General features: G+C 43.3%; 1 protein-coding gene across 2 annotated transcripts in view; it reads left to right on the top strand.

Moving 5' to 3' along the window:
* Window positions 1-27,716, top strand: part of REV3L (REV3 like, DNA directed polymerase zeta catalytic subunit) — a 567,479-nt gene that overhangs the window by 257,142 nt on the left and 282,621 nt on the right. For both annotated transcript variants that reach the window (XM_030199216.1, XM_030199218.1), the window contains exons 13-15: window positions 36-5,316; window positions 10,538-11,418; window positions 12,904-12,983. In XM_030199216.1, coding sequence (XP_030055076.1) covers window positions 36-5,316; window positions 10,538-11,418; window positions 12,904-12,983 — 6,242 coding nt within the window. The remainder of the gene's footprint in view (window positions 1-35; window positions 5,317-10,537; window positions 11,419-12,903; window positions 12,984-27,716) is intronic.

The raw sequence follows: 27,716 nt of genomic DNA, 5'->3' as shown, positions 1-27,716 counted from the left end.
GACATAAGAATAACATTTTGTTTCTTTCTTTCCAGACAATCCTTTGAACAAGGAAGGTTCTCGAACTCATTCTTCTGTAATCGCAGCAAGTAAAACATCAGTTAAGGCCTCAATTTTTCACAAAGATGCTGCTACCTTGGAACCCCAGTCTTCTGCGAAAACTGCCTTCCAGTGTCAACACACCACAACAGATCTTTCCTCCCAGATTTTGAGCAAGGAGGTCTTTATGAAAGAGCCAAATGTAGAAAAGGGGTCAAAACAGTCCATTTGTTCTCAGTCAATTGAAAGCACAAACAGTTTAAAATACCCTGCACTTTTTAATAGCACTGCTCGTTCTGAGAATTCCCATATGGATAGCAACAAGAAAGATAACCTACCAGTCTCACCATGTGACAAGAATGTTTTTGACTATGAAGAGGAAATCTTGTCAGTCACTCGGCATTCACAGTGCCGCAAGTATACCAGTATCAGAAAAGCTGAAAAGGATACATTTTGTATACACCTTAATCAACATATTGGTAACAGCCCTTCCAACTTTTCAGGTTTAAGTTGTACTAAAAATAAAAAGTGCTCTGAGGTAAATGAAAAAGACATTGGTATGTCAATAAATAGTTTTTCCCCTGTAAGTGAAAGTTGTGACTCTGTATCTTGCTCAGTGGGGCATAGAAGTGTGATACCTTCTGTAACAGCTGGCACCAACGAAGGGGGTTTAAATAAACTTGAAATTAGATGTGAAGAGTTTCAGGAACACAAAGCAGAAATTGCAAGCATCAGCCAGCAGGTGGCAAATTATATGTTTTTTCCCAGTGTTGTACTTTCAAATTGTCTTAACAGACCCCGGAAACTAGCCCCCGTAACCTATAAATTACAGCAGGACAGCAAACCACCCAAGTTAAAGCTGTATAGAAGTAAGCTAGGGATTGTCAAACATCAGGATCCTGCAGATGTCAGCAGCCAACTGAATCTAAGCAGTCTGGAGCCTGTTAGTGTAAAGGATAAACATAGTCTCACCACTCAGGAGCCTTCAGGTGGTAATCGGAAGTTTGATCAAGTTAATCAAGAGCATGCTAGGGTAAAGAAGCTGGAGCCAAATAATTGGGGACCTGTGGTTGTACACACCAAACTAGATCTATCTGGTCTTGGGCCTAGAGATTTGCCAGGCAAGCAGAATCCCACTGTTGGAGTGCGGAGGGATAGGGATATGCCAGGCAATCTGGAGCCTGCTATGAGGGATTCGAGGAATATGCCATGCATGCTGGAGCCTGCTATGAGGGAGTCTAGGAATATGCCAGGCAAGCTGGGGCCCACTACAGAGGGGCTGAGGGATATATCAGGCAAGCTAGAGCCAACTACTGGGGGGCCTAGGGATATGCCAAGCAAGCTAGAGCCCACTAAAGGAGGGACTAGGACTATGCCCAGCAAACTGATTCCTGCTATTCAGGAGTCTGTGAGCATGCCCAGCAAGCTGAGTCTTGCTAATCAGGAACAAATGAGTATGCCCAGCAAGCTTAATTGTGGACCTGTGGTTTTACCTTCCAAGCTGGATCTGAAATGTTGGGGCCCTGCGAGTTTGAGCAGCAAACTGGAGTCTGTTAAATTGGAATCTATGGGTAGAACAGATGAGGTTATTTCTGCAAGACATAGGCCCACAGATTTGACAAATAAGCCAAATCACGTCCATCAGAGACCTATGAATATGACTGACAAGGTAGATCCTACCATTCAAGGCTCAGCATTTGTACAAGAGAAGGTTAACTCTTCTGATCAGAATCTTGTTAATGTGACCAACAAAGTAGAGCCTGCCAGTCTGGGATGTGTGGGTGTGACCGACAAAGTGGATCCAGCCAGTCAGGTGCCTGCTGGTGTGACTGAGGTGGATATTTGCATGCAAGGCTCTGTGGCTGTTAAAGACAAACAATGCACCTTCATTCAGGGCTCTGCAATTAGAAGAAAGAAAATCAGACCAACTGACCGAAAGAAAAAGCTGGGTCTTTCCAATAGGGAACATTCAGGATCATGTAAGAAGCTGAATTTTGTCCATTTGGACCCTGTAATTGTAAACGGATTGGATCTTTCCAGTCAGGAGCTTGCAAATGTAAAGAACGCATTCACAAAGGAAATCTCTTGTGTATCAGGCAGCATTTTAAACAGTAGTTCTCTAAGCCTACGCCATGATGTATCTGAAGTTGAGAATGGCATTATTGACAGCAAAATGCCTGACAGCAATAGTTATGACTTTCCTATTGATGAGGATTTCTTAGAATCAGAGCAGCCCTTTAGTCTACGTGGAAATAAATATGCACTTAGAACAAAACGTAAAATAAATTATGAGAATGAAGAAGGTGAGTTGAGCTTGGTTAGCCAAACCTCAAAAACAAGCCTACCTCAGACTGTGGACATTGATGAAAGTTTGGATGTCTCTCAAAAGTCAACAAAACGCAGGAAACTTTCTAAATTGCCACCAATCATTATCAAATATATCATAATTAACAGATTTAAAGGTAGAAAAAATATGCTTATCAAGATTGGTAAAGTAGACTCAAGTGAGGAGCAAGTTAGACTTACAGAGGACAAAATGAAGCTGTACAAAAAGCTTGCACCTTTGAAGGAGTTTTGGCCTAAAGTTCCTGATTCTCCTGCAACCAAATATCCAGTGTATCCATTAATGCCAAAGAAGATCCATAAAAGGAAAGTGAAACATAAGTCAGTAAAGAAAAAAGCTGGAAAATTGCCAAAGGCAGAGTGTAAAACTGTTAAAAGAGCATTGCCTTCCCGGAAGAAAAGAATGCATCTTTCTCCCCCTTTGCCATCCTATAATGCAGAAACCGGTGACTGTGACTTGGAGTATACTGATGTTATGTCTAAACTTGGTTTTCTTTCTGAGAGAATTTCTAGTCCAATTCCTGAATCTCCTCCTCGCTGCTGGTCTCCCACTAGCCCAAGGACTGAGGAAACTGAAGTGAACCTGTATGAGCAGACTTCACTTTATAAAGGCTTATATGTCTACAACAGCAGGACAATCAAATCAAAAGTTGGGAAAAGTAGTCCAGTAAAATCTCAGGTTGCAAAATGTAGAAAGAAGCCACTTAAACCAACAGTAGCAGTAAGGAAAAGAAACAGAATCAGCCCAGACGAAGCCACAAAAGAGGAAAAGAGAAAAACAAGAGCAAAACAAAGTCGAAAACCAAATGGCAAAGGAACAAAAAGCAAGTTGGATAAAACAAAAGGAAAGAAAGGAAATGACCACTCTAGTGATGAAATACAGTCTCTGTCAGAGCAGCAGGATCTGCCTACAGGTTCCACAGCTTGTGCAGGCCTTCAGCCACTTGTTTCCCAGAAAGATGTTGCTCTAACAGGTTTTTCAACAGGGCACCTTCCATCAACACAACCTCCATACACTGCAAATACGCAAGAGAAACTGAACTACTTTCCTTCTTTATTGGGAGCAGATCATTCTCCAGATTTCCAACACTGGTCTGTTCTGCAAAAAGACATTCCTCCTTCAACATTTTCCTCTTTAATGGATTGTGAAAGAGAAACGTCCGCCAAAATTAATTCCCAAAGGCCTTCTAGTCAAAGCATTATGTTTAAGATCAAGGGGTCAAGTTTGGTTCCAAATAACATATTCCATTTCTCTAACTTCACAACTCAAGCAATGCAGACTGTACAATCATCATTGACTAGTAGCAGCATCAAAACTGAAGATAACTCAGACTTAAAGGGTAGTTGCTTGTCGTCTCTTGGAATGTTTAATGACTTGCATTGCCCTCAAAACACAATAAATCCCAATCACTTATGCAGCAATACTAATGTGTTGCTGTATAAAGACATTAGTCAGAAACAGGTTACGTGCTTACAGAAATCATCAAACCCTTTTGAAATTTATTCATCTCTCCCTGTATCATCTGAATTTTCCTTACTTAAAAACTCACTTGTGACATCATTAAAGAGTCCAGTAAAACTTGTAGGATGGGAACACAAACACAGAGGGGATATTGATATGTCAAAAAATCTTCCCCATCAGAGAATTAAACAGGCATGTATATCAGAAACCACTTCCTGTTCAAAAATTACCTCCCAGCCTACAAACAAAATTGTGGGAACTTCACCAGCAGCTGTAGACGGACAGTTGGGTATAGCTGTTCTGAAAGAATTGCTTCACAAGAGGCAACAGAAAGTACAAATGAGTACTGTACAGGAACTCTCAAGTAGACCTCAACAAAACAAAAATATTTCTTGTCTTCCTGATGAGAATGGAACAAATGAGAGATCTCGGAGTGTTACATCACCAAGAAGACCTAGGACTCCTCGAAAACCTAAAGAAAAAATGTCCAGAGGTTTTCAAGCAGACTTGTTGAATCAGCAGAATGGTAACACTCAGTTGCACAACTCTGTCTCTGATTGTAGTCCTGTCATGTTTTCAGACCCAGGTTTTGAAAGCTGTTACTCTCTTGAAGACAACTTATCACCAGAGCATAACTATGATTTTGATATCAATGTCATAGGGCAGACTGGATTTTGCAGTTTATACTCAGGGAGTCAGTTTGTCCCATCAGATCAGAATTTACCACAAAAGTTCTTGAGTGATGCAGTTCATGATCCTATTTTTGCACAAACATCTGAGAAACCTGAAAATTTGAGCTGTGGTGGCCCAAAAGATCTGGAAGAGAGAACCCATTCCTCAGATCAAACTGAATGGACAAAGTCCATTACATTAAGTCCTGAGCTTTTTGATAAATCAGCTGTAGATATCAAAACAAATAATCATTGTGGTCTGTGGAAAACCAGTGAACATCCTCAGACTTTTCAGTTGGCTTTAACAGTTGATGGTTTTGGTGTTCCACTGTCTGAGAACAGTGTGAATGAAAAGTTAAAGCTGTATAGGAGATCAGTAAATAAAGAACTATCTGGTAGCCTGGCAAATAACTCAGACTGGATGCAGATAGATTACAACAGGAAGGAATTTGCGTTTGGAGCAAGTCAACACCTAGGTTCAATCAGTGCCTCCTTCACTGGACTCTCATCATCTCCAGATGGGGAGCTTATGGATATGGCTGCTAAAGATTTAGAGTTGTACATTTCCAGAAATACAGAAGGCCTAACATCTACACCAGACAGTTCCCCAAGATCTATAAGTTCTCCCTCACAGTCTAAAAATGGAAGCCTTACGCCTCGCACAACTTATATTTTGAAACCACTGATGTCTCCACCAAGCCGTGATGAAATCATGGCAACTTTATTTGATCATGAACTAATGGAGGCAATTTATCAAGAACCATTCTTCAGCAATCCTTTAGATGCCCCTGAGAAAGCGAGGTAAATGAATTATATTTTAAGTTACGTTTCAAAACGAGGCATTGTGCATGTTTTTTAATTGTAATGAATACCATATTTTGTTTAGTGAATGCAAATCTGTAAAGCCATGCATTAGCTTAAATAACAGAGTTCAAAGTTATTAATCCATCTCTAAAGGCTGTAGAGGAGACATGCCTTTATAACTTGAGGTACCATTTATATTTCTCCATAATTGGGACAATGATCAGAAGTGAGTTTCAGTAGTTGGGCTGAAATTTGTGTGTGTGGATGGACTGTTGTGGTTGAAAGAACATATTACAAACTAAGTTGGTACATGGTTTTTGGTTTTGAGAATGCTTTATCAGCTATGATCCTATTTTAAGACAGGTCAACTTAATTGCGGTTTTACGGGCATTAATATTACCCTGTCTGAACTACTGTAAGGCTGTTCTGTTAGAGTTACTAACAAATATATATGGAACAAATAGAGATTTATAATGTTTATAAAGTAGGAAAAAATTACATCAAATGGGCAAATGTGTGGACTTCAATAGCAAAAAACAACTTAAATCAAGTCTGCGTATAGACCCCTTTATAATCGCAGGTCCTGAAAAACTCCTGTATTAGCACATTCACTTCAATCATGTGCTACCATTGCCCACTTAAATAATATATATAAAAGCAATTTTTAAATAATTTTCTCAATATTTCTTGTCTAATTCATATATGCAGTTCAGTGATTGAATTAACGTAGTTCAATCAATATTCAGCAGTTCATCATTTAGAGAAATACTAGCACTTACCTTAACTCCCAAGAGGGAGCGCCGATTCACCAAAGGCTTCCCTACGAGGTCTAAACTAGGTCCTGCTTTACCTGCTAGAGGCTGTCTGTTAATGCTGTGGTACAAAGTTCAAGTTTTAAAACTAGGGGAAAAGATTATGGAGAATAGTTGATAAAGTTTGCTTTTTTATATTTTTATTCTGTCTATCACTAACATACAATTCCTCCTTTAAACCCCAATCTTTTAAATTCCCATAGCACAAGACAAAATAATGTTCTCTTAACAGAGAAATGTCCTCTTCTCTCAGAACTTCTCAGAAAAGGTTGGAAACAGAATACTGGGCTAGATGGACTTTTGGTCTGACCCTACATTGAATTTTGTGGTGGTGTTTCCAGTTATTTATTTATTTATTTATAACATTTGTATCCCACATTTTCCCACCTATTTGCAGGCTCAATGTGGCTTACATAGTTCCGTAAGTGGTGTTTACCAGTTCTCTTGGCTTCTTTCAGTTTTATCCAATATTCCTCTTGAGTTTTTATGTATTTTATGAACGCAAACTCTTTAGCCTTTATTTTCTCAGCCACTTGCTTGGAGAACCATATCGATTTCCTTTTTCTCTTTTTTTTTTTTTTTTTTTTTACTCTCCTTACATAAAGGTTTGTAGCTGTATTTATAGCTTCTTTCAGCCTGGACCACTGCCCTTCCACTTCTCGTATATCCTCCCAGGCCATCAGCTCCTTCCTCAGGTATTCCCCCATTTTACTAAAGTGAGCATGTTTGAAATCCAGGACTTTGAGTTTTGAGTGGCTGCCCTCCACTTCAGCTGCTCTATCAAACCAAACTGTTTGATGGTCACTGCTGCCCACATGGGCACCCACTCGGACATTTGACACACTTTCCCCATTTGTGAGTACCAGATCCAGCATCGCTCTCTCCCTCGTGGGTTCCGTCACCATTTGTCAGATCCAGAGCACTTTTAAAAGCATCCACTATCTCTCTACTTCTTTCTGATTCCGCAGATGGAACTTTCCCATCCGCATCCAGCAGGTTGAAATCTCCCAACAACAGCACCTCTCTTTTCTTTCCCAGCTTTTGGATATCTGTGACCAGATCTTTATCTAGTTCCTCCGATTGTGACGGAGGTCTGTAGACAACACCCTTGTGGACAGAGGTTCCATCATCTCTTTTTAAGGTGATCCAAATTGCGTCTTCCTTTCCCCAGGCCCCTATCATGTCAGTCGCTGCAATATTTCTCACAATACTCCTCCACCATTACGACCATCTCTATCCTTCCTAAATAGATTATAGCCTGGTATGTTTTGTATATTTTTCGGCTACTTCCAAGCCATTAGCCACAGAGGACTGACCTCTGTGAGTAAGGACGAGGAAGTGCCAGGCTGCAAGTTATTCTATACTGACTCCTTTACCTGATAGAGTGGTAGACTAAACCCAACTAATTAGGGAGCTAGATAAGGATAAATAAAGAGAATGAGAGAGAGGTTTTCTTCTAAAGTTTATTACTTACCAAAACAAGCAACACAGAGGAGTTATAAGAATAAAATCATATTCTTATGAGAGATTCCCAAAGCCAATTAATAGATATAAAATACTTTGTTACCTATGAGAAAGCATTTGGGTTGCTTGTCAATTCAGATACTATTTGATTTGGTTTCTCATAGGGAGAGAGCAGCTCTGAGGCTATCTCTCTGGTTTGAAGTAGGAAGTACACTTATTTTTATAGGTCCACTCAGGACAGTGGTAATATGACAGAAGCACACCTGATTGGATCTATGTTAATGTCATAGTTAACACTGATTGGCTATGGTAATGAGTGTTTACTAGAAAAGCTAGCAAAAGACCACCCCTTACTGGAAGACTAAGTCATGTTCTTGCAAGACCTCTCATTTCTACATTTTTGACCATATCTTCCTCAAAACACCACCTGGTCGTCTTCTTATGAAGCCATCGTTGTTGTTTTTCAAGACCATCTGTTACCACCATATTGCTACATCCTCCTGAGGAGCCATTTTGTACTGTTTTTCACTAACACATCTGTGGCCACCATGTTGCCATATAATGCTACCCTGTCAGTTAGACCCCCACCCTTGTGGTTTTCTGTTTGTTCTGCAGTGTCCCAATAGCTTGTATGCCTTTGAGCAACACTGAAGTTCAAGTCAGAGACACAGGCGTGTAAGTTTTTATCTCATTTTAAATCCTGACCCAAAGTCAGGCCTGGGACCCAATAATAATATTATTCCGTTTGCATCCCATTCATGGGAATCATTGAGCCATGTCTCTGTGATCGCAGCAATGGCTAAGTCTGCCTCTAACATCAGGGCTTTCAGGTTATGAACTTTATTGCTTAGACTGCGAGCACTTCTGGTCATCGCTTTCCATCTATATTTCAGTGGAATTTTTATCTTCTGTTTAGTTTCTTGTTTAGTCTCACTTTCTGCTGTGTTGTTAAGAAGTGATTTGCTAAGATTGTTGTTTTCATTGCTTTCTTTTCTACTGTCACATCTTGTCTTTAGCTTTACTGGGGGTGACCACTTGAAGTGACCTGCCTCCATGTGCCCACCCCCGCCTTCTAGTTTAAATGCCTAGAAACATATTGTCTAAATTTCTCCCCAAGGATTTTTTTTTCCTGCCACAGTGAGATACAGCCAATCGTTACAATATAGTCTTTTGTTTTTCCATGTATTGCCCCATCCTCCTATGTACCTAAAACTTTCTTAGTGACACCAGGCTTTGAGCCAGCTATTGAAATTTTCAGTACTTTGCAATCTTTTCTTTCCCTTTCCAAACATAGGTAGTACTTCAGAAAAAGCTATTGTTTATACCAAAGGTTTTAACCTCTTCCTCAGCTCCTGAAAAGCTCTCTGCACTGCAAGTGGGGTATTACTGTACAGGTCATTTGTTCCCAGGTGGATAACATCAGTGTTTGACTCCTTAGTTTCTTCTCTGATAATAATCCACACCACTGACACTACCAATACCTTGATACATCCCTCCCTCATGTCCTACCCCCACACAACTATGCTATTTCTGTGATTCTTTGTACAAAACATTGTAACCATGCTATTTCTGTGACACTTTGTACCTAACATTGTAAGCCGCACTGAACCTGCCATTGAGCGGGAAAGAGCGAGGTATAAATGCTATAAATAAAATAATAATAAAATAAAATTTGCTTGATACTCTTGGTAGCTGAGGAGCCTGGAAGGCATTTCACTTTGCATGGCCCCTTGAATTGTGTTTCAAAGTTAATACCTCTGATAATGGAATCCCCTAGCAGCAACAGTTTCCTGGTATGAGTTTCAATATTAGTGCTTTGGGGGTGTGTCTTCTCTTTGGGCGCCTTTATTACTTTTTTTTTTTTTTTTCCGAACTTCATTGCTTTTTGTTCTGCCTCAGTTCTATTTTCAGGGGCATTATAGTGCTGTAATGGAGCAAAAGAATTCTGTAGGGGCAACACTTGTGAGGGTGGATACTTAACATTGTCATTGTGTGACACAGTGGTGCAATTCCCTTTGAATATGGAGGTCACCCAGACTCCCTCCTCCTGGGGAGTTTGATTCATGGTGGCTAATGGGCTGGAAGGTGTCCTCTAATCTGATATGGGACATAGAAATCTGAAGCCTGCCTCTTAATGTTATTAATCTGAGGATTTGCCCTGGCCCTCCACTCCTTTCCCCCAGGGACCCTAATTCACCCCACTTGGACTTGGCCAGCAGCTACTGTTTAAAAATTATGCCACTCAACCTCTAGCCAGAGCAGGAGCAAGTGGTGATCTCTACTCCTCTTTTGTCCTCAGGACCTGTTGGGGTGAGTCAGAATTTTGGGAAGGGCTAGAACAGCGATGGCTGTCAGACTTCTATGCCTCAAGTAAGGTGTGGGGAGGAAAGGGAGCCCTTCTGGCATACTAGCCACCAGGAATCTGAGGCTTCCCAAGGCCATAAGCCATTATTAAGATTGGGGAAATCCACTGCTTATTTCTGGGATAAGCATCATAAAATGTACTCTACTGTTTTGGGATCTTGCCAGGTACTTTTAACCTGGATTGGTCACTGTTTGAAATAAGATGCTGGGCTTGATGGAGCTTTGGTCTGTCCCAGTATGGCAACGCTTATGTTCTTAAGGGGGCCTCCCTGTTTATGGGCAATGTGCCATTGTGTCACATTAAGCATGGACTTTACAACTTCTTTCTATTGATGCACATGCATTGAGGCTATATCTTAGTGTACATTCTGTTATATCCTGAATCTAATATAAAACTGAGATTAGACGTAATTATTCTAATAACCATAAACCTTTTTATAATCCCAAATGTAATTGTCTTGGACAAAACTATTTTTTTTATTCTAAACTCAAGCTTACCTTTTCTTCTTTTGCTCACATGAATCTTAGAAATCTGCTTTGAAAGTAAAAGAAACATTTCCTAATTTCTTTCATTACAGAGAAATTGGAGGGCGGCGACTTATGGTAGAAACACGACTGCCAAATGACCTGCCAGAGTTTGAAGGGGATTTCTCATTGGAAGGACTTCGACTCTGGAAGACTGCTTTCTCTGCTATGACGCAGAATCCCCGGTTACCATCACCTGCTCCTATTGGCCAACTTTCTGTTCAGCTAGGGAAGTACAGCAATCATAAAGTCACAAATGATAAAAAGTTAGTGATCATGCCTTGTAAAAATGCACCAGCTCGTCAGCGGGTTCAGTTATGGCTTCAGGCTAAAGAAGAATTTGAGCATACTAAAGTTCAAGGTAAAGGACAATTAGTTCATATGGTAAAAGCAAGTGAGAGACTAGGCCCACCTGTCCTAACAGTTCTTCCAAAAGAGATATTGGTTTCACCTCTATGTCCTTCAAGAACACCTGCTATGAAATATGATAACCCTGTTGTTACTCTGCAGCCATTAGTTTTTAAATCTGTTGAATGCAAACAAATGCTTATAAAGGACAAACCCTCTGAACGCGATAGTGATGTTGCCAATGAAAATAATGATGTTTATCAGAATTATAGTTCACCAGATTCTTCAGTGCTTCCTCCTTGGCAACAGGTAGAATCCCCAGAGTCTCAACACTGTAATGAAAATGGGGAAAACTGGAGAAATCAAGTCCTGAAATCATCACCTGAAGAGATTAGGTCAGCACTTGGCAAAGGCACCCAAGTGCATGTCAAAGATGAAACACAAGAAACCTTGGATTCATCTCCATCTCCATTTAAGTCTGGCAGTGAAAGATCTGAATCACTCTGCTTCCATAGTACACCCATTGTTCAAAGAAAATCTCATGAAGGAATACCAGAGGCACTGGACTTCACTCCTGTATCAGCAGGTAAGACTATGATGGTACTTGTAAATTAGATAATAGCTGCTGCAGAGCAATACATATAGAACATCTCTCTCCTTCAAGCTGTTCAAAATTCTGCTGCACGACTAATATTTCGCCAATGCCATTATGCTCATATTAGCCCTCTCCTCAAGTCACTTCACTGGCTTCCTATCTGTTTCCGCATACAGTTCAAACTCCTCTTATTGACCTATAAGTGCATTCACTCTGCAGCTCCTCAGTACCTCTCCACTCTCATCTCTCTCTACATTCCTCACCGGGAACTCCGTTCACTGGGTAAATCTCTCTTATCTGCACCCTTCTCCTCCACTGCTAACTCCAGACTCCGTTCCTTTTATCTTGCTGCACCATATGCCTGGAATAGACTTCCTGAGCTGGTACATCAAGCTCCATCTCTGGCCGTCTTCAAATCTAAGCTAAAAGCCCACCTTTTTGATGTTGCTTTTAACTCCTAACCCTTATTCACATGTTCAGAACCCTTATTTTATCATCCTCACTTTAATATTCCCTTATCTCTTGTTTGTCCTGTTTGTCTGTCCTAATTAGATTGAAAGCTCTGTCGAGCAGGGACTGTCTCTTCATGTTCAAGTGTACAGTGCTGCGTACGTCTAGTAGCGCTATAGAAATGAAAAGTAGTAGTAGAACAATTGGAGAATAGAAAACTAACAAAACAGTTTTAACAGAAATGGTCAACTGATTTTTTAGGGACACATTTTAATTTTTGGAGGGGAGGGAATGGTTTTTGCCTAGGTAAATGGGTATATTGCTGTGATAGTAATGATGCAAACACCACAAAGACTGAAATTAGAAATATGAGAAGCTGCGTAGTGGGTGAAATGGGCAACAAAAATTTCAATCCTCCAGATGGAAGAGACAACTGAAGATACAATGAGGCTCATTTTCAAAGCACATAGACTTACAAAGTTCCATAGGTTTCTATGCAACTTTGTAAGTCTAAATGCTTTGAAAATGAGCGCCAAAGTATATTAGGTCAAAAATGAAATAGGAATATTATTAAATGAGGATGTAATCAGTTCAAAAAACAAACTTTAAGTAATCAAGAGATTTTAGACAATACTATTTTTATTAGTGAAATAAATATCAAAGTAATTTTTTTGTGTCATTTGGATTCAGGTAACTTACTTTAGAATTTACATTTGAATTACATTTCACACATCACTGAATTTTGATATTTTTGCATTCATTTGCAAACCTATATTCTTTCCAGTTACTATAAGTACTTTGGTAGTAATTGTACAGTGGAGCGTTATAATAAAAAAAAATGTTTAGCATGGTTCTGCATACATATAATAATTGATTAAAGTATTCTCAGTTAAGGGAGAACTATTATTTTGAAGACCAGAAGTGGCTTCCAGTAACTAAGATTATGAAACATTCAGCTTCAAGCATGTGTAACCTACACTTCAGTAATCACCATTATATTTTGCATTTCTTTTGTCTTATCTCCAGAACCTAGATGCCAAAAAATGAATCAAAGACGAAGTAATGCTGACATACTTCGAAAAGTACTTTTAACAACTCAAATGAAGGTAAATGTTCAGCTGTAAGTTTGTTCTACTCAACAAGTGCTTCTTTTGTACTTTTTCTATTTGCTTTGGTAATTGGTGTGGTTATTGCCAACAAAGGACTCCCTTTACCTGTCAAATGAAAGGACAATCTTAGCCATGCTTTAAGGTAGCTGAAATTTTGCTGTGTCCTCATCTCTCCTGCAGAGATTTGTGAATTCTGCAGCATTACAAGGTGAGGCACGTTTAAGAAATAAAAACTTGTCTTTTTCTCTGGTATTGGTACTATAAACATCTGTGTTTGTATGGTCCATGGAGATCGCCAAAACCTGTCGTTTCTTTATCTACAACATTAGCAAAATTCACCCCTTCCTTTCTGAATACGCTACCAGAACCCTTATCCAAACCCTTGTCACCTCTCGTTTGGATTATTGCAATTTGCTTCTCACTGGTCTTCCACTCAGCCATCTCTCTCCTCTCCAGTCTGTCCAAAATTCTGCAGCACGACTTATTTTCCGCCAAAATCGTTTTACCCACACTAGCCCACTCCTCAAGTCACTTCACTGGCTCCCTGTCCGCTTCCGCATACAGTTCAAACTTCTCTTACTGACCTTTAAATGCATCCATTCTTCTGTCCTCCATTACCTCTCCACTTTCATCTCTCCCTTCATTCCTCCCCGTGAACTCCGCTCACTGGATAAATCTCTCTTGTCGTCCCCCTTCTCCTCCACTGCTAACTCCAGACTTCGTTCCTTTTCCCTCGTGGCACCTTTTGCCTGGAATAGACTTCCTGAGCCTGTACGTCTAGCTCCATCTCTACCTGTTTTCAAATCTATGCTGAAAACCCACCTTTTCACCACTGCTTTTGGCTCCTAGCCACTACTCAATTGCCCTCCCCTTGTTCCTTCTCATCCAGTACTTCCCTCGCCCTTAACTGTCTTGTCTGTCTGTATTTTTAGATTGTAAGCTCTTTTGAGCAGGGACTGTCTCTCTGTGTCAGTTCAGCGCTGCATGCGTCTGGTAGCGCTATACAAATGCTAATAATAATAATGCTGGTGTGTCAAAAATTGCCAGACTTGAAATGTTACCAATGTTTCATTACATGCAGTGCTTGGAAACAGACTTGAGGGCCTCATTTAACAAATTCAATTCTCCATTGTTTCCAATCCAATCCATGACTTAAAGACCTCGCTAGTCCCAAGGAGGTTAACAACATAAGAACAAACAATAAAATAAATAATATCAGACAATACTGAATATCTTTAAATCAAAAGAATTTAAAACTCATCAAATAGAAATGTTTTCAGCTTCCTACGCAGTTGCATATAATCTGATTTTTAACCGAATTTGGACATGAAGTTTATTCTAAATGGCAACCACTTGGAAGGAGAACAAAGCGTTAAACTGACATTAAAAACATACTCTTGATCCAAGATGGCGCTGCTGAACAGACGCACATTCTGAGAGCTCCTGAACTCTAACTGGGTTTCGGCTAGTGGTGCGCCTCCGGAATGGGGAAAAGAAAGGGGATGATCGGGACCCCAGCCTCCTTGGGACCGATCGGGAACCCCGCCACACGACAACCCACTTTGGAGGCATATGGGCTCCGAGCGACGGGAATCCCAACGCTTACCTCAGGGATCATCGCGCAGGCACCCGCGAACAGCAGCAGCGAGGGAGTGACTCTGAGTCCTCCTTCGCTTAGTCAAATCCCGCCGCAACCCGGAAGTAGCGGAGTGGCAGGTTGCGAACGCTTGGAGACGCCCGAAGGGGGTTCAGCCTTCCAAGCGCTCGGAGGAGGCTCTCACCCCAAATTTCTCTCTGGAGAGTCATCTATTGGAAGCTTGGGGGCAACCTCAACACCTCTACAACCCAGACAGCAGCAGTGGTCTGGTTAACTACTTCAGTGGGATTTCTCATACTTTCTTTAGCATTTATAAACTCTTGAAGTTTCTTGGGGTCTGTAAAGAGGAAATTATTTGTTTCATAAGATATTAAACATTTGCATGGAAACTTAACAAGGAAGGTTGCTCCTAGGGCTATAGCTCTTGGCTTATATGCCAAGAGCTCTTTCCTTCTCAGCTGAGTCTCCTTAGATAAATCGGGAAAAATATTTATCTTTCCCCCCAAGAACTTTTCATTCATATGACGGAAATATATATGTAGTACATTGATCTTATCCATCTCAAAAGCGAATGAGACTAGCAAAGTAGCTCTTTCTGTTACTACAGATGTTTCTAGAATGTCAGTAAGATTTAAAGGCTAAGACTATCACAATGGATACTATCTGGGATGCCATTCAGGGGATTAACTCATCCTTGATGAAAATTTCTCAGTCTCTTCAAGGAGAGACTTTGGAACTTAAGAATAATTTCCAACAACTATCCACTAAAGTTGAAGGACAAAAAAATGATCTTACAAAAATTGAGACTGATGTAAAATCTTCTAAGGAAGATATGTCACCATTAGTTAAAGGAAAAAACGTGATTGCAAGAAAAATGGAGTTCCTTGAGAACCAACTCAGAAGAAATAACTTAAGTTTCTTGAATTTCCCAGTCTCAGCATATATTTCCCCATTGGAATTGTTAAAGAAATATTTTTCAGAAATTCTGGGATTTACAAGTGATAATTACCCACCAATAACTAAACCTTATTATATAAAAGGGATGCACTGGGCAGAGGCTGGGCACTGCCGTTTTGAGAAGGGCGGGCCCAGAGGCAGGAGGTAGTAGGAGTTGCTCCTCCCCTCTTGCTTCCAACTCTTACAAGCTATGTGGCGGGAAGGGGAGGAGTGGGGGTCACTTGACCACCACAGAGTTTTTTGAGATGGTGGAGGGGCTTAAGAGGATTTTTTGGTTTGGGGACATTGGGAGGGGTCTGGACCACCAAGGAGCTATTAAAGGTTTGGGGGGGAGGAGTTGGGGTCCGCTGGACTACCAGGGAGTTTTAAAGGTTTGGGGGGGGGGGGGTCGAGAGGGGGATCCACTGGACCACTAGCTCCCAGACCTGCCTTTAAGTTTTGCACATTAAAGGTAGGCTCTCAGTGCCTGGAAATGTTTGTGCATCAGTCGGAATGCTCATTTTAATACTGATGAGCTTGTTGTAATACATTTGCATAGGGCTATCGGTAGTTTTAATAAAGAATCTTTGTGTAGCTGCCTTGTGAACATCCCATACCACCCTCAGAGAGGGACCGGACTGCAGATTGAGTAAGGTTGTCCTGGATGTAGGGGCTAGAGCATTGCCTATATAACTACATTGCAGAGCTCATTAACACCCTCCTGCACTCCATACTACCGATGTGCATGGATAATGCTTCAATGCATCATGAACGTGTGTCTTGGTATTTGCCAAAGTCTGCACTTACCACTACTAACATAGTAACATATTAGATGACGACAGACAAAGACCTGAATGGTCCATCCATTCTGCACAACAAGATACTATATATAATGAGTTTATAATGTGATATTTCAGACATATACCTGATCTTGATTTGTCCTTGCCATTTTCAGGGCATAGATCGTAGAAGTCTTTCTCCGAGGACAAGCAGGCTGGACATCATCACGCATGGGTTGTCGTCTGCGATGGCCCAAGAGACCGGAAATCAAACAAAAAACTTTTAAAAGTTCCAGAAGCAGGGTGGCGCGCACGGGGACAACGCACCGCGCAGGCGCGAGTGACTTTCCGCCTGCGACGCCCGCGCACTTCACTCAGTTTCTTTTTCTCCGCGACTGCAAAGGGGTGGTGTTTTCGCTGCTCCTCGTCTTTTTTGAGCCAGAGGAAAACCACACAAAGTGTGGAGGTGCACTTAATCCCCACAAGACAAATAGGAGGGAACAGAGAAGGGATGGGGAAGATAGGCTCTATCCAAACAATGGGGGAGATGTATAATTTAATTAAACAATGATATTTATTGCAAATGGTTGACTCAACACAGCCGTGTTTCGGCCGTATTTGAGATTTAATATATGTACACACAGATATATTTCTTTTGTCCGTAATATTTATGTTTTATATCTGTTATATTTGTTTTTAAGAACTCCTGAAGAAGGCGCTACGGCGCCGAAACACGGCTGTGTTGAGTCAACCATTTGCAATATCATTGTTTAATTAAATTATACGTCTCCCCCATTGTTTGGATAGAGCCTATCTTCCCCACCCGTTCTCTGTTCCCTTGTCTTTTTTGCCCAGGAGATCCCTTTTTTCTTCCCTTTTATTAGTTTTATTCAAAATTTTAAAGTAATTTTTTTCCCTTAATTTTTAGATTTTTCTCATTTTTTTCAAGTTTTTTTTTCGTTGTGGCCGCCTTTAGGACGCTCGGCCGCGTGTTTTTTCCCTCTATTTGTGCCTTTTTAAGTGGCACAATCGAGTTGTTTGATTTTGCGGACTCTATTTTCCCGTCCATGTCAACGAGGACTCCCAGCGGCTTCAAGCGCTGTACTCGCTGCAACCGGACCATCTCGTCTACCAACCCTCACGCGTGGTGTCTCCAGTGCCTCGGGGCCGATCACCTTCCAGCTGCTTGCAAGCTGTGTAAGTTAATGAAGAAAAGGACCCAGGTGGCTCGAGAGGCTCAACGCGAGAGACTTTTTTCGGATCGGTCTGGTCCTTCGGCATCGGTACTGAGGTCGGCGATGTCGAGGGAAGCAGCACCGAGAGTCCAGGTAATGGCTGCCGAGAGACCACTTCGAGCTGGGAGCAGTGAGGCATCGAGCGAGTCTCCACCCGTCTCGAGGCCTACTGCTATGCAGGCCCCCCGGGATCGACCTGAGTCGGACCCGGCCCCGAGGAGGCGTGAGGATTCCACGTCCTCATCGGTACCGAGCAGTGTCGATGACGGGCGTCGGGTGAAGGCCAAGAAGCATCGCCATCGATCTTCTTCCAGACATGGTACCGAGAGCTCCGGGGAGCCAAGGGAGTCGGCACCCGAGAAGCATCAGCGCTGGGAGGACCGCTCACCCTCCATTCAGGAGGTGCCGATGCATCAGTCCGGCAGCCTGGTACCGGCTCTCGAGCCCCCTCAGATTCTGGCACCGACTCCTGCACCAGCCCTCCAGGTCTCGATGAGCATCTCCAGGCCATTCTTCCAGAAATTCTGGAAGGACTGCTCCATCCATCTGCTTCGGTACCGGAGGTGCTTGCGCCTCCCGTTCCTATTGCTGAGACGGCGTCTGCCCATCTCCTGTGGGGAGGTCTCCGCCTTTGGTACTGCTTATGGTACCAGAGCCGGTTGCCACCCGGGTTGACTCTCCCTTGACGTCGGTGGAGGAAGCTTCGCCGCAGTCCAGGCAGGGGTCGCCTTCTCGACATCCCCCATGAGGACGTCAATCCTCGAAGTCGAGACAGGCTCGAGTTCGGGCTGCTCTTCAAGAGCTTCTGTCCGATACCGAAGAGAAGCTTTCATGGGGAGAGGAAGAAGACCCCAGGTATTTTTCGGAGGAAGACTCCTGTGGGCTTCCTTCTGATCCTACTCCACCTATTGAAGTCACACAGTCTCCACCTGAGAGCCTTACTTTTCATCTTTTGTGCAGGAAATGTCTAAGGACATTCCATTTCCCATGGGGGTTGTGGATGAGCCCAGGGCTGAGATGCTCGAGGTCCTGGATTATCCTTGTCCACCTGCAGAGGTTGCAACGCCCCCCCCCCCCTTGCACAATACACTCAGGGAAGTGATGCTGCGGAATTGTTCTTGCCCTCTCTCTAATTCAGTTGTCAACAAGAAGTCCGAGTCCCAGTACAGAGTCCACGGCGAGCCTGTGATGGTGAAGGCCCAACTTCCTCACGATTCTATGGTGAGGGACTCTGCTCTCAGAAGTGCCAGGAGTACTAGAGACTATGCCTCGGCGCCCCCAGGCAGAGAGTCTAGGACCTTGGATTCTTTTGGGAGGCGTACATATCAGGCTGGAATGCTCACCGCCAAGATCCAAACATACCAGCTGTACACGAGCATTCACTTACGGAACTCAGTGAGGCAACTGTCCAGTTTGGTTGAAGCTCTCCATCCGGAGTTTGCTGAACCTTTTCACCAGGTGGTCATGCAGCAGAAGGCATGTCGCAAATTCCTGGCCAGGGGGACTTTCGACTCTTTTGACGCTGCATCCCGAGTAGCTGCTCAGGGTATCGTGATGCGCTGCATCCCAAGTAGCTGCTCATGGCTGTGTGTCTCGGACCTGGATCAGAAGACCCAGCAGCGAATGGCAGATGTTACTTGCCGGGGGGATAATCTTTTTGGAGAGAAGGTTCAGAATATGGTCAATACCCTCAAGAAGCATCATGATGCAATGGATTCTCTCTCCCACCGGACACCTTCTGCTACTTCCTTCTCCACTAGGCGTGCTCCCTATTCCTATAATAGGCGTAGGTACACTCCTACGTCTCGACAACCTGTTCAAGCTCACTCCCAGCAGGCTTGCTCTCGTCAGCGGCATGCACCTAAGACCCCTCCGGCTCCCCAGCAAAAGCAAGGGATGGGCTTTTGACTGGCTCCAGAGCAGCATAGCCGCGGTAAAAGTATCCATGCCAGATGATCTACCTGTTGGGGGGAGGTTGTTATTTTTTCACCAAAGGTGGCCTCTTATAACCTCCAACAGGTGGGTTCTTCAAATAGTCCGGTTAGGATATGCTCTCAATCTGGAATCCAAACCTCCAAATTGCCCACCGGGAGCTCAATCCTTCAGCTCCCAGCACAAGCAGGTACTTGCAGAGGAACTCTCCGCCCTTCTAAAGGCCAATGCTATCAAACCCGTACCACCAGGGGAAGAAGGGCTGGGATTCTATTCCAGGTACTTCCTTGTGCAAAAGAAAACAGGGAGGGATGCGTCCCATCCTAGACCTAAGGGCCCTGAACAAATTCCTAATTTGAGAAAAGTTCAGGATGCTTTCCCTGGGCACTCTTCTTCCCATGATTCAGGAAAACGATTGGCTATGCTCTCTGGACTTAAAGGATGCCTATATGCACATCTCGCTGCTCCCAAGTCACAGGAAGTACCTCCGATTTCGACTGGGAACTCAGCATTTTCGGTACTGTGTCTTTGGTCTAGCATCTGCGCCCAGGTTCTTTACAAAGTGCTTGGCAGTCGTCGCAGCATCGCTATGCAGACTGGGAGTGCATGTGTTCCCTTATCTCGATGATTGGCTGGTGAAGAACACCTCGGAGGCAGGAGTTCTACAGATTACTATTCAACTGCTCAAGCTGCTGGGGTTTGTCACAAATTATCCCAAGTCCCACCCGTTTCCAGTACAGAAGTTGGAATTTATAGGAGCTCTGTTGAACACATGGATGTCTCGAGGTTATCTTCCCCAGGCAAGGGCAGACAATTTTGTAGCCTTAGTGTTTTCAGCTCGAACATCTCAACAGATCACAGCTCGGCAGATGTTGAGGCTTCTGGGCCACATGGCCTCCACAGTTCATGTGACTCCCATGGCTCATCTACATATGAGATCAGCTCAATGGACCCTAGCTTCCCAGTGGTGTCAGGCTACAGGGGATCTAGAGGATGTCATCCATCTTTCCACCGATTTTTGCAATTCCCTACAGTGGTGGACCATTCGCTCCAATCTGACCTTGGGACGTCCATTCCAAATTCCTCAGCCACAAAAAGTGCTGACCACGGATGCATCCCTCCTGGGGTGGGGAGCTCATGTAGATGGGCTTCATACTTAAGGAGTTTGGTCTTTTCAGGAAACAAATCTTCAGATCAACCTCCTGGAATTAGGAGTGATCTGGAATGCTCTAAAGGCTTTCAGAGATTGGCTGTCCAATCACATTATCCTAATTCAGACAGACAATCAGGTTGCCATGTATTACACCAACAAGCAGGGGGGCACTGGATCTCGTCCTCTGTGTCAGGAAGCCGTCAGGATGTGGCTTTGGGCGCTTCAACACGGCATGTTTCTCCAAGCCACATATCTGGCAGGCGTAAACAACAGTCTGGCCGAGCAGGATAATGCAACCTCACGAGTGGTCACTGAACATGGAAGTTGTCCGCAAGATCTTCCGAGCGTGGGGCACCCCCTCGGTGGATCTTTTTGCCACTCAGACCAATCACAAGGTCCCTCAATTCTGTTCCAGGCTTCAGGCCCACGATAGACTAGCATCAGATGCCTTTCTTCTACATTGGGGGACAGGCCTTCTGTATGCGTATTCTCCCATACCTTTAGTAGGAAAGACTCTGCTGAAACTCAGGCAAGACCGCGGAACCATGATTCTGATAGCACCTTTTTGGCCCCATCAGATCTGGTTTCCTCTTCTTCTGGACTTGTCCTCCGAAGAACCGTGGAGATTAACCCTAGTAGCGCTCTAGAAATGTTAAGTAGTAGTAGTAGTATTGGACTGTTTTCCGACCCTCATTACCCAGAACGAGGGGTCGCTTCTACATCCCAACCTCCAGTCTCTGGCTCTCACGGCCTGGATGTTGAGAACCTAGCAGTTGCCTCTAGGCCTTTCAGAGGGTGTCTCCCGAGTCTTGCTTCCAGGAAAGATTCCACAAAAAGAGTTATTCTTTTAGATGGAGGAGGTTTGCCGTCTTGTGTGACAACAAGGCCTAGATCCTTTTTCTTTTCCTACACGGACCCTGCTTGAATACCTTCTACACTTATCAGAGTCTGTTTCTTTTGATCCCAACAGGATGGGAGTTGCCATCGGAAAACGCACAATTTCCAATTGGCTAGCAGATTGCATTTCCTGACTTTGGAGGGCCATGTCACGGCTCACAATGTTAGAGCCATGGCGGCGTCAGTGGCTCATTTAAAGTCAGCCTCCTTTGAAGAAATTTGCAAGGCTGCAACGTGGTCTTCAGTCCACACATTCACATCTCACTACTGCCTTCAGCAGGCTACCCGACGCGACAGTCGGTTTGGGCAGTCAGTGCTTCAGAATCTGTTCGGGGTTTAGAATCCAACTCCACCCTTTTCTGTTCTGTTCCAGGCTGCACTCTCACTTAGATGTGTTTATTTTCAGGTCAATCTCAGTTATGTCCTCGCCATTGCGAGGCCCAATTGACCAATGTTCATTGTTTTGAGTGAGCCTGGTTGCTAGGGATGCCCCATGCGTGATGATGTCCAGCCTGCTTGTCTTCAGAGAAAATGAAGATACATACCTATAGCAGGTATTCTCCAAGGACAGCAGGCTGGACATCATCACAACCCACCCTCCTCCCCTCTGGAGTTGTTGTTCTTCTCGTTTGCTTTTCATAAAACTGAGGGAAGCGCGCGGGAGTCGCGGACTGGAAGTCACTTGCGCATGTGCGGTGCGTTGACTCCATGTGCGCCACGCCGCTTCTGGAACTTTTCAATTTTTAGCTTTCCGGTCTCCTGGGCTGTCGCGGACGACGACCCATGCGTGATGACGTCCAGCCTGCTGTCCTCTGAAAATACCTTCTACAGATACGTATCTTCATTGTCTGGCACTGTCCTTGTTCTAAATTTCTGAAGTTGTTGAAGCCCCAGAAAAGCTCCACTTGAGCCCATCCAAACCTATTCAGCTACAATCAGGGCAGAGACATAAGCACATAAGAGTAGCCATACTGGGTCAGACCAGTGGTCCATCTAGCCCAGTATCCTGTTTCCAATAGTGACCAAGCCAGGTCACAAGTACCTGGCAGAAACCCAAATCGTGGCAACATTCCATGCTACAGATCCCAGGGCAAGCAGTGTCTTCCCCATGTCTGTCTCAACAGCAGACTATGGACTTTTCTTCCAGGAACTTGTGCAAACCTTTTTTAAACCCAGAAACACTAACCGATGTTATCTCATCTTCCAGCAAAGAGTTTGAGAGCTTAACTATTATTGAGTGAAAAAATATTTCCTCCTATTTGTTTTGAAAGTATTTCCGTGTAACTTCCTCAAGTGTCCCCTAGTGTTTGTTCTTTTGGAACTGGCTTTGCTTCCAATGTGCAGTGTTGCTACTTAATCTCTACTAAGCTTCTTTGGATCCATTCTTTACAATCAGGATTCCTTGTGTTTATCCCATGCATTTTTGATTTCCATTACCATATTCATCTCCACCACTTCTCGTGGGAGTGCATTCCAGGTACCTGCCACCCTCTCAGTGAAGAATACTTTGTGACATTATTTCTGAGTCGGCCCCCTTTCAACCTCAATTCTCTGAAAATGTTTGTCTGCAAATTTATACCTTTCAAATATTTGAACGCCTGTATCAGCACCCCGGTTTCTCCTTTCTTCCATGGCATACATGTTCAGGTCAGCAAGTCTCTCGTATACCTTGCTACATAAACCCTAAACCATTTTCATTTCTTTTCTCTGAACTACTTCGTCTATTTATGTCCTTATCAAAATATGGCCTCCAAAACTGGACACAATACTCTTAACCAACAACTTGTAAAGGGGCATTAATACCTCTTTTCTTCTCCTGGTTATACTCCTCTCTATGCAGCCTAGCATCTTTCTGGTCGCAGTCACCGCCTTGTCACATAGTTTCGTTACCTTGAGATCTTCTGACACCATCGGTCCCTCTCATGAGTCGAGCTTACCAATCTCTCCCATCTCGTACATCTCTTTTGGATTTCTTCTATTTGGTACATCTCTTTTGGATTTCTGCACTCCAAGTACATCACTCTGCAGTCCTTGCCATTAAGTTTAACTACCAGATCCTTGACCATTGTTCCAACATTTGAAGTTCTCTTTTCGTGGTTTCTGCTCCTTCCAGGATATCTACTGTATTGGCTATCTTTGTGGCATCCACAAAAAGGCAGACTTTTCCTTCTTTCCCTTCAGCAATGTCTCTCACAAATATATTAAATGGAATTGGGCCCAGCACCGACTTCTGGGGCACCCCACTACTCACTTTCCTCTGAGCGGATTCCATTTTCCACCACCCTCTGCCGCCTGTCGATGAACCAGTTTCCAGTCCAGTTCACCACTTTGGGTCCTAAGTTCAGCCCTCTCAGCTTATTCAGGAGTCTTCTGTGAGGAACCATATCAAAGGCTTTGCTGAAATTCAAGTAGATTACATCTGGCGCATGACCTTCATCCAGTTTGTTGGTCACCTAGTCAAAGAAGTCAATAAGATTTGTTTGACAGGATTTTCCTTTGGTAAAGCCATGTTACCTTGGATCCTGCAACCCGTTAACTTCTAGAAAGTCAACTATCCTTTTCTCCAGCGTCAACTCCATTATTTTTCCTACCACCGATGTGTGGCTTACCAGCCAATAGTTTCCCACTTCTTCCCTATCTCCACTTTTGTGAAGAGGGGCCACATTAGCACGTTGCCAATCCTGTGGAACCTCTCCTGTCTCCAAAGATCTATTACGTTTGGAAAGCTTGCCAGGTGCCCTTGGCCTGGATTGGCCGCTGTCGTGGACAGGATTCTGGGCTCGATGGACCCTTGGTCTTTTCCCACTGTGGCATTACTTATGTACTTATGAATAAATCCTTAAGAGGTCCCACCAGGACTTCTCTGAGCTCCCTCAGTACCCTGGGATGTATCCCATCCAGCCCCATAGCTTTGTCCACTTTCAGATTTTCAAACTGTTATAAACGCTTTCTTCTGTGAATGGCACAATATCTATTCCATTCCCAGATATTCTCTCATCAGCCAACCACGGTCCTTCTCTAGAATTTTCTTCTGTGAACACTGAAGCGAAGTATTTGTTTAGCACATTTGCTTTATCCTCAACGCTTTTCACAGAGTTATTCTCAGCATCTTTCAGTATTACAACTCCATTCCTATCTTTTCTTCTTTCCCCAATATATCGGAAAAAGGTCTTGTCACCTCTCTTTACATCTTTAGCCATTTTTTCTTCCACCTGTGCTTTCATTAGCCGTATTTCCCTCTTCACTTCTTTGAGTTTAATCTAGTAATCTTTTCCTTGTTCCTCTCATTGCGTTCTTCTGTATTTGTTGAATGCAGCCTTTTTGCCCTTATTTTTTTCAGCCACCTATTTGGAGAACCATACAGGCTTCCTGTTTTCTACTTATTTCTATAGTGGATGTACTAAAAACTTGACTGGCTGGGGTGCCTGTAGGGACCAGGTTTGGAAGCCACTGCTCTGTAATATTATTTCAGCAGGAAGGTACCTGTGACCCACTTTGGCTGGGCAATCATTGCAAAAGGAATCTTTTGTTCAGAGACAAGAACTTCTGGGAGCCTGGGTTCTGGGTAAATTCCTCAGAAATAATGCCTCAAGACTAATTGTGCCAATTAGATTGTAAGCACTGTCGAGCAGGGACTGTCTCTTCATGTTCAAGTGTACAGCGCTACGTACGTCTAGTAGCGCTATAGAAATGATAAGTAGTAGTAGTAGTAATTGGAGCCCAGGCTTCAAGAACTGCATCTTTGATGATGTCAGAAGACATTCTTTTATGACTCTTCAAGTCATAACATCCAGATAAGAACCAATCTTAATCTCATCTTTGAGACAGTGACTCTATCAGAACAATATAAAAAGGGATCTCCGAGGGTCAAGGTGCTATCATCGAATCCCAAGCTGTTATCGTTTCTTGGTCCCGTTAGCTCATCAACTCCACTGAACACCCCTATTCATCTCCATCATTGGAACACTTCAAAGTTTGCCTAGTCAGGGTGACCACCTTCTGATCTACATTTTCATCAAGGGAGCAGCGACTTGCTTCAACATCAGGTTGCATAAACGTGCTAGTGAGTCATTAGCAAGTAATCCAATTTTGTGGGTTTAGGGTGTATGTTTATTCTGAACATATCTGATAAGTGTTTATACGACAATGTTTAATGCAAACAGAATGCTAAGAATTATTAGGAAACAGATGTAAAATAAGACCAAGAAAATTATAATACCTCTGTATCGCTCCATGGTGCGACCTCACCTTGTGTATTTTGTTCCATTCTTATTTATTTATTGCATTTGTATCCCACATTTTCCCACCTTTTTGCGGGTTCAGTGTGTTCAGTGGTTGCCCTATCTCAAAAAAGATATAGTGGCATTAGAAAAGGTTCAAAGAAGAGTGACCAAAATGATAAAGGGGATGGATGGAAAGGCTAAAGAGGTTAGCACTCTTCAGCTTAGAAAAGAGATGGCTGAGGGGAGATATGATTGAGGTCTACAGATTCCTGAGTCTTCCAGTCTCGCAAGATCTTCTTGTAATTTTTCACAATCCTCTTGTGATTTAACAACTTTGAATAACTTTGTATCAGCTAATTTAATGACCTCTCTAGTTACTCCCATCTCTAGATCATTTATAAATATGTTGAAAAGCAGCGGTCCAAGCACAGACCCCTGGGGAACACCACTATCTGCCCATTGAGAAAACTGACCATTTAACCCTTCTCTCTGTTTTCTATCTTTTAACCGGTTTTTAATCCACAATAATACACTACCTTTGAAAGGTATTAATCCGCAAACAAACCTTTTCCGGAGATGGGAAGGCAGTAGAAGGAGAGGGCATGAAATGAGATTGAAAGGGGGCAGACTCAAGAAGAATGTCAGGAAGTATTTTTTCATGGAGAGGGTGGTGGATGCTTGGAATGCCCTCCCGCAGGAGGTGGTGGAGATGAAAACGGTAACAGAATTCAAACATGCGTGGGATAAACATAAAGGAATCCTGTACAGAAGGAAGGGATCCTCAGGAGCTTAGCCTAGAATGGGTGGCAGAGCTGGTGGTTGGGAGGCGGGGCTAGTGCTGGGCAGACTTATACGGTTTGTGCTAGGGCTGGTGGTTGGGAGGCGGGACTAGTGCTGGGCAGACTTATACGGTCTGTGCCGGGGCTGGTGGTTGAGCGGCGGGGATAGTGCTGGGCAGACTTATATGGTCTGTGTCAGAGCCGGTGGTGGGAGGCAGGGATAGTGCTGGGCAGACTTATACGGTCTGTGCCAGAGCTGGTGGTGGGAGGCGGGGATAGTGCTGGGCAGACTTATAGGGTCTGTGCACTGAAGAGGACAGTACAAACAAAGTAGCAGATATGAATTTATCTTCTTGGGCAGACTGGATGGACCGTGCAGGTCTTTTTCTGCCGTCATCTACTATGTTTACCTCCTATTCCATGACTCTCCAGTTTCCTCTGGAGTGTTTCATGAGGTACTTTGTCAAATGCCTTTTGAAAATCCAGATACACAATATTGACTGGCTCACCTTTATCCACATGTTTGTTCACCCCTTCAAAGAAATGTAGTAGATTGTTGAAGAAAGACCAAATTTATTTATTTATTTGTTTGTTGCATTTGTATCCTACTACTACTACTACTTAACATTTCTAGAGCGCTACTAGGGTTATGCAGCGCTGTACAATTTAACAAAGAGAGACAGTCCCTGCTCAAAGAGCTTACAATCTAATAGACAAGTGAACGGTCGGTCCGATAGGGGCAGTCAAATTGGGGCAGTCTGGATTCACTGAACGGTAAGGGTTAGGTGCCGAACGCAGCATTGAAGAGGCTATTTGCAGGCTCAATGTGGCTTACATTATTCCGTCATGGCGATCGCCATTTTCGGAGTGAGAGATACAAGTGGTATTACATTAAAGTTCATGATTGACAGAGTTGATAAGCAGTCAAGTGTAAACATAGTAACATAGTAGATGACGGCAGAGAAAGACCTGTACGGTCCATCCAGTCTGCCCAAGAAGATAAACTCGTATGTGCTACTTTATGTGTATACCTGCCTTGATTTGTATCTACCATTTTCAGGGCACAGACTGTAGAAGTCTGCCCAGTACTAGCCCCGCCTCCCAACCAGCGGTGCTGCCACCCAATCTCCGCTAAGCTTCTGAGGATCCATTCCTTCTGAATAGGATTGCTTTATGTTTATCCCACACATTTTTGAATT

Source organism: Microcaecilia unicolor, chromosome 3 (genome assembly GCF_901765095.1).
Source record: "Microcaecilia unicolor chromosome 3, aMicUni1.1, whole genome shotgun sequence".
Classification (NCBI taxonomy): Eukaryota; Metazoa; Chordata; class Amphibia; order Gymnophiona; family Siphonopidae; genus Microcaecilia; species Microcaecilia unicolor.
Note: the sequence above shows the minus strand (reverse complement) of the source record. Positions and strands in the feature narration are given on the sequence as shown.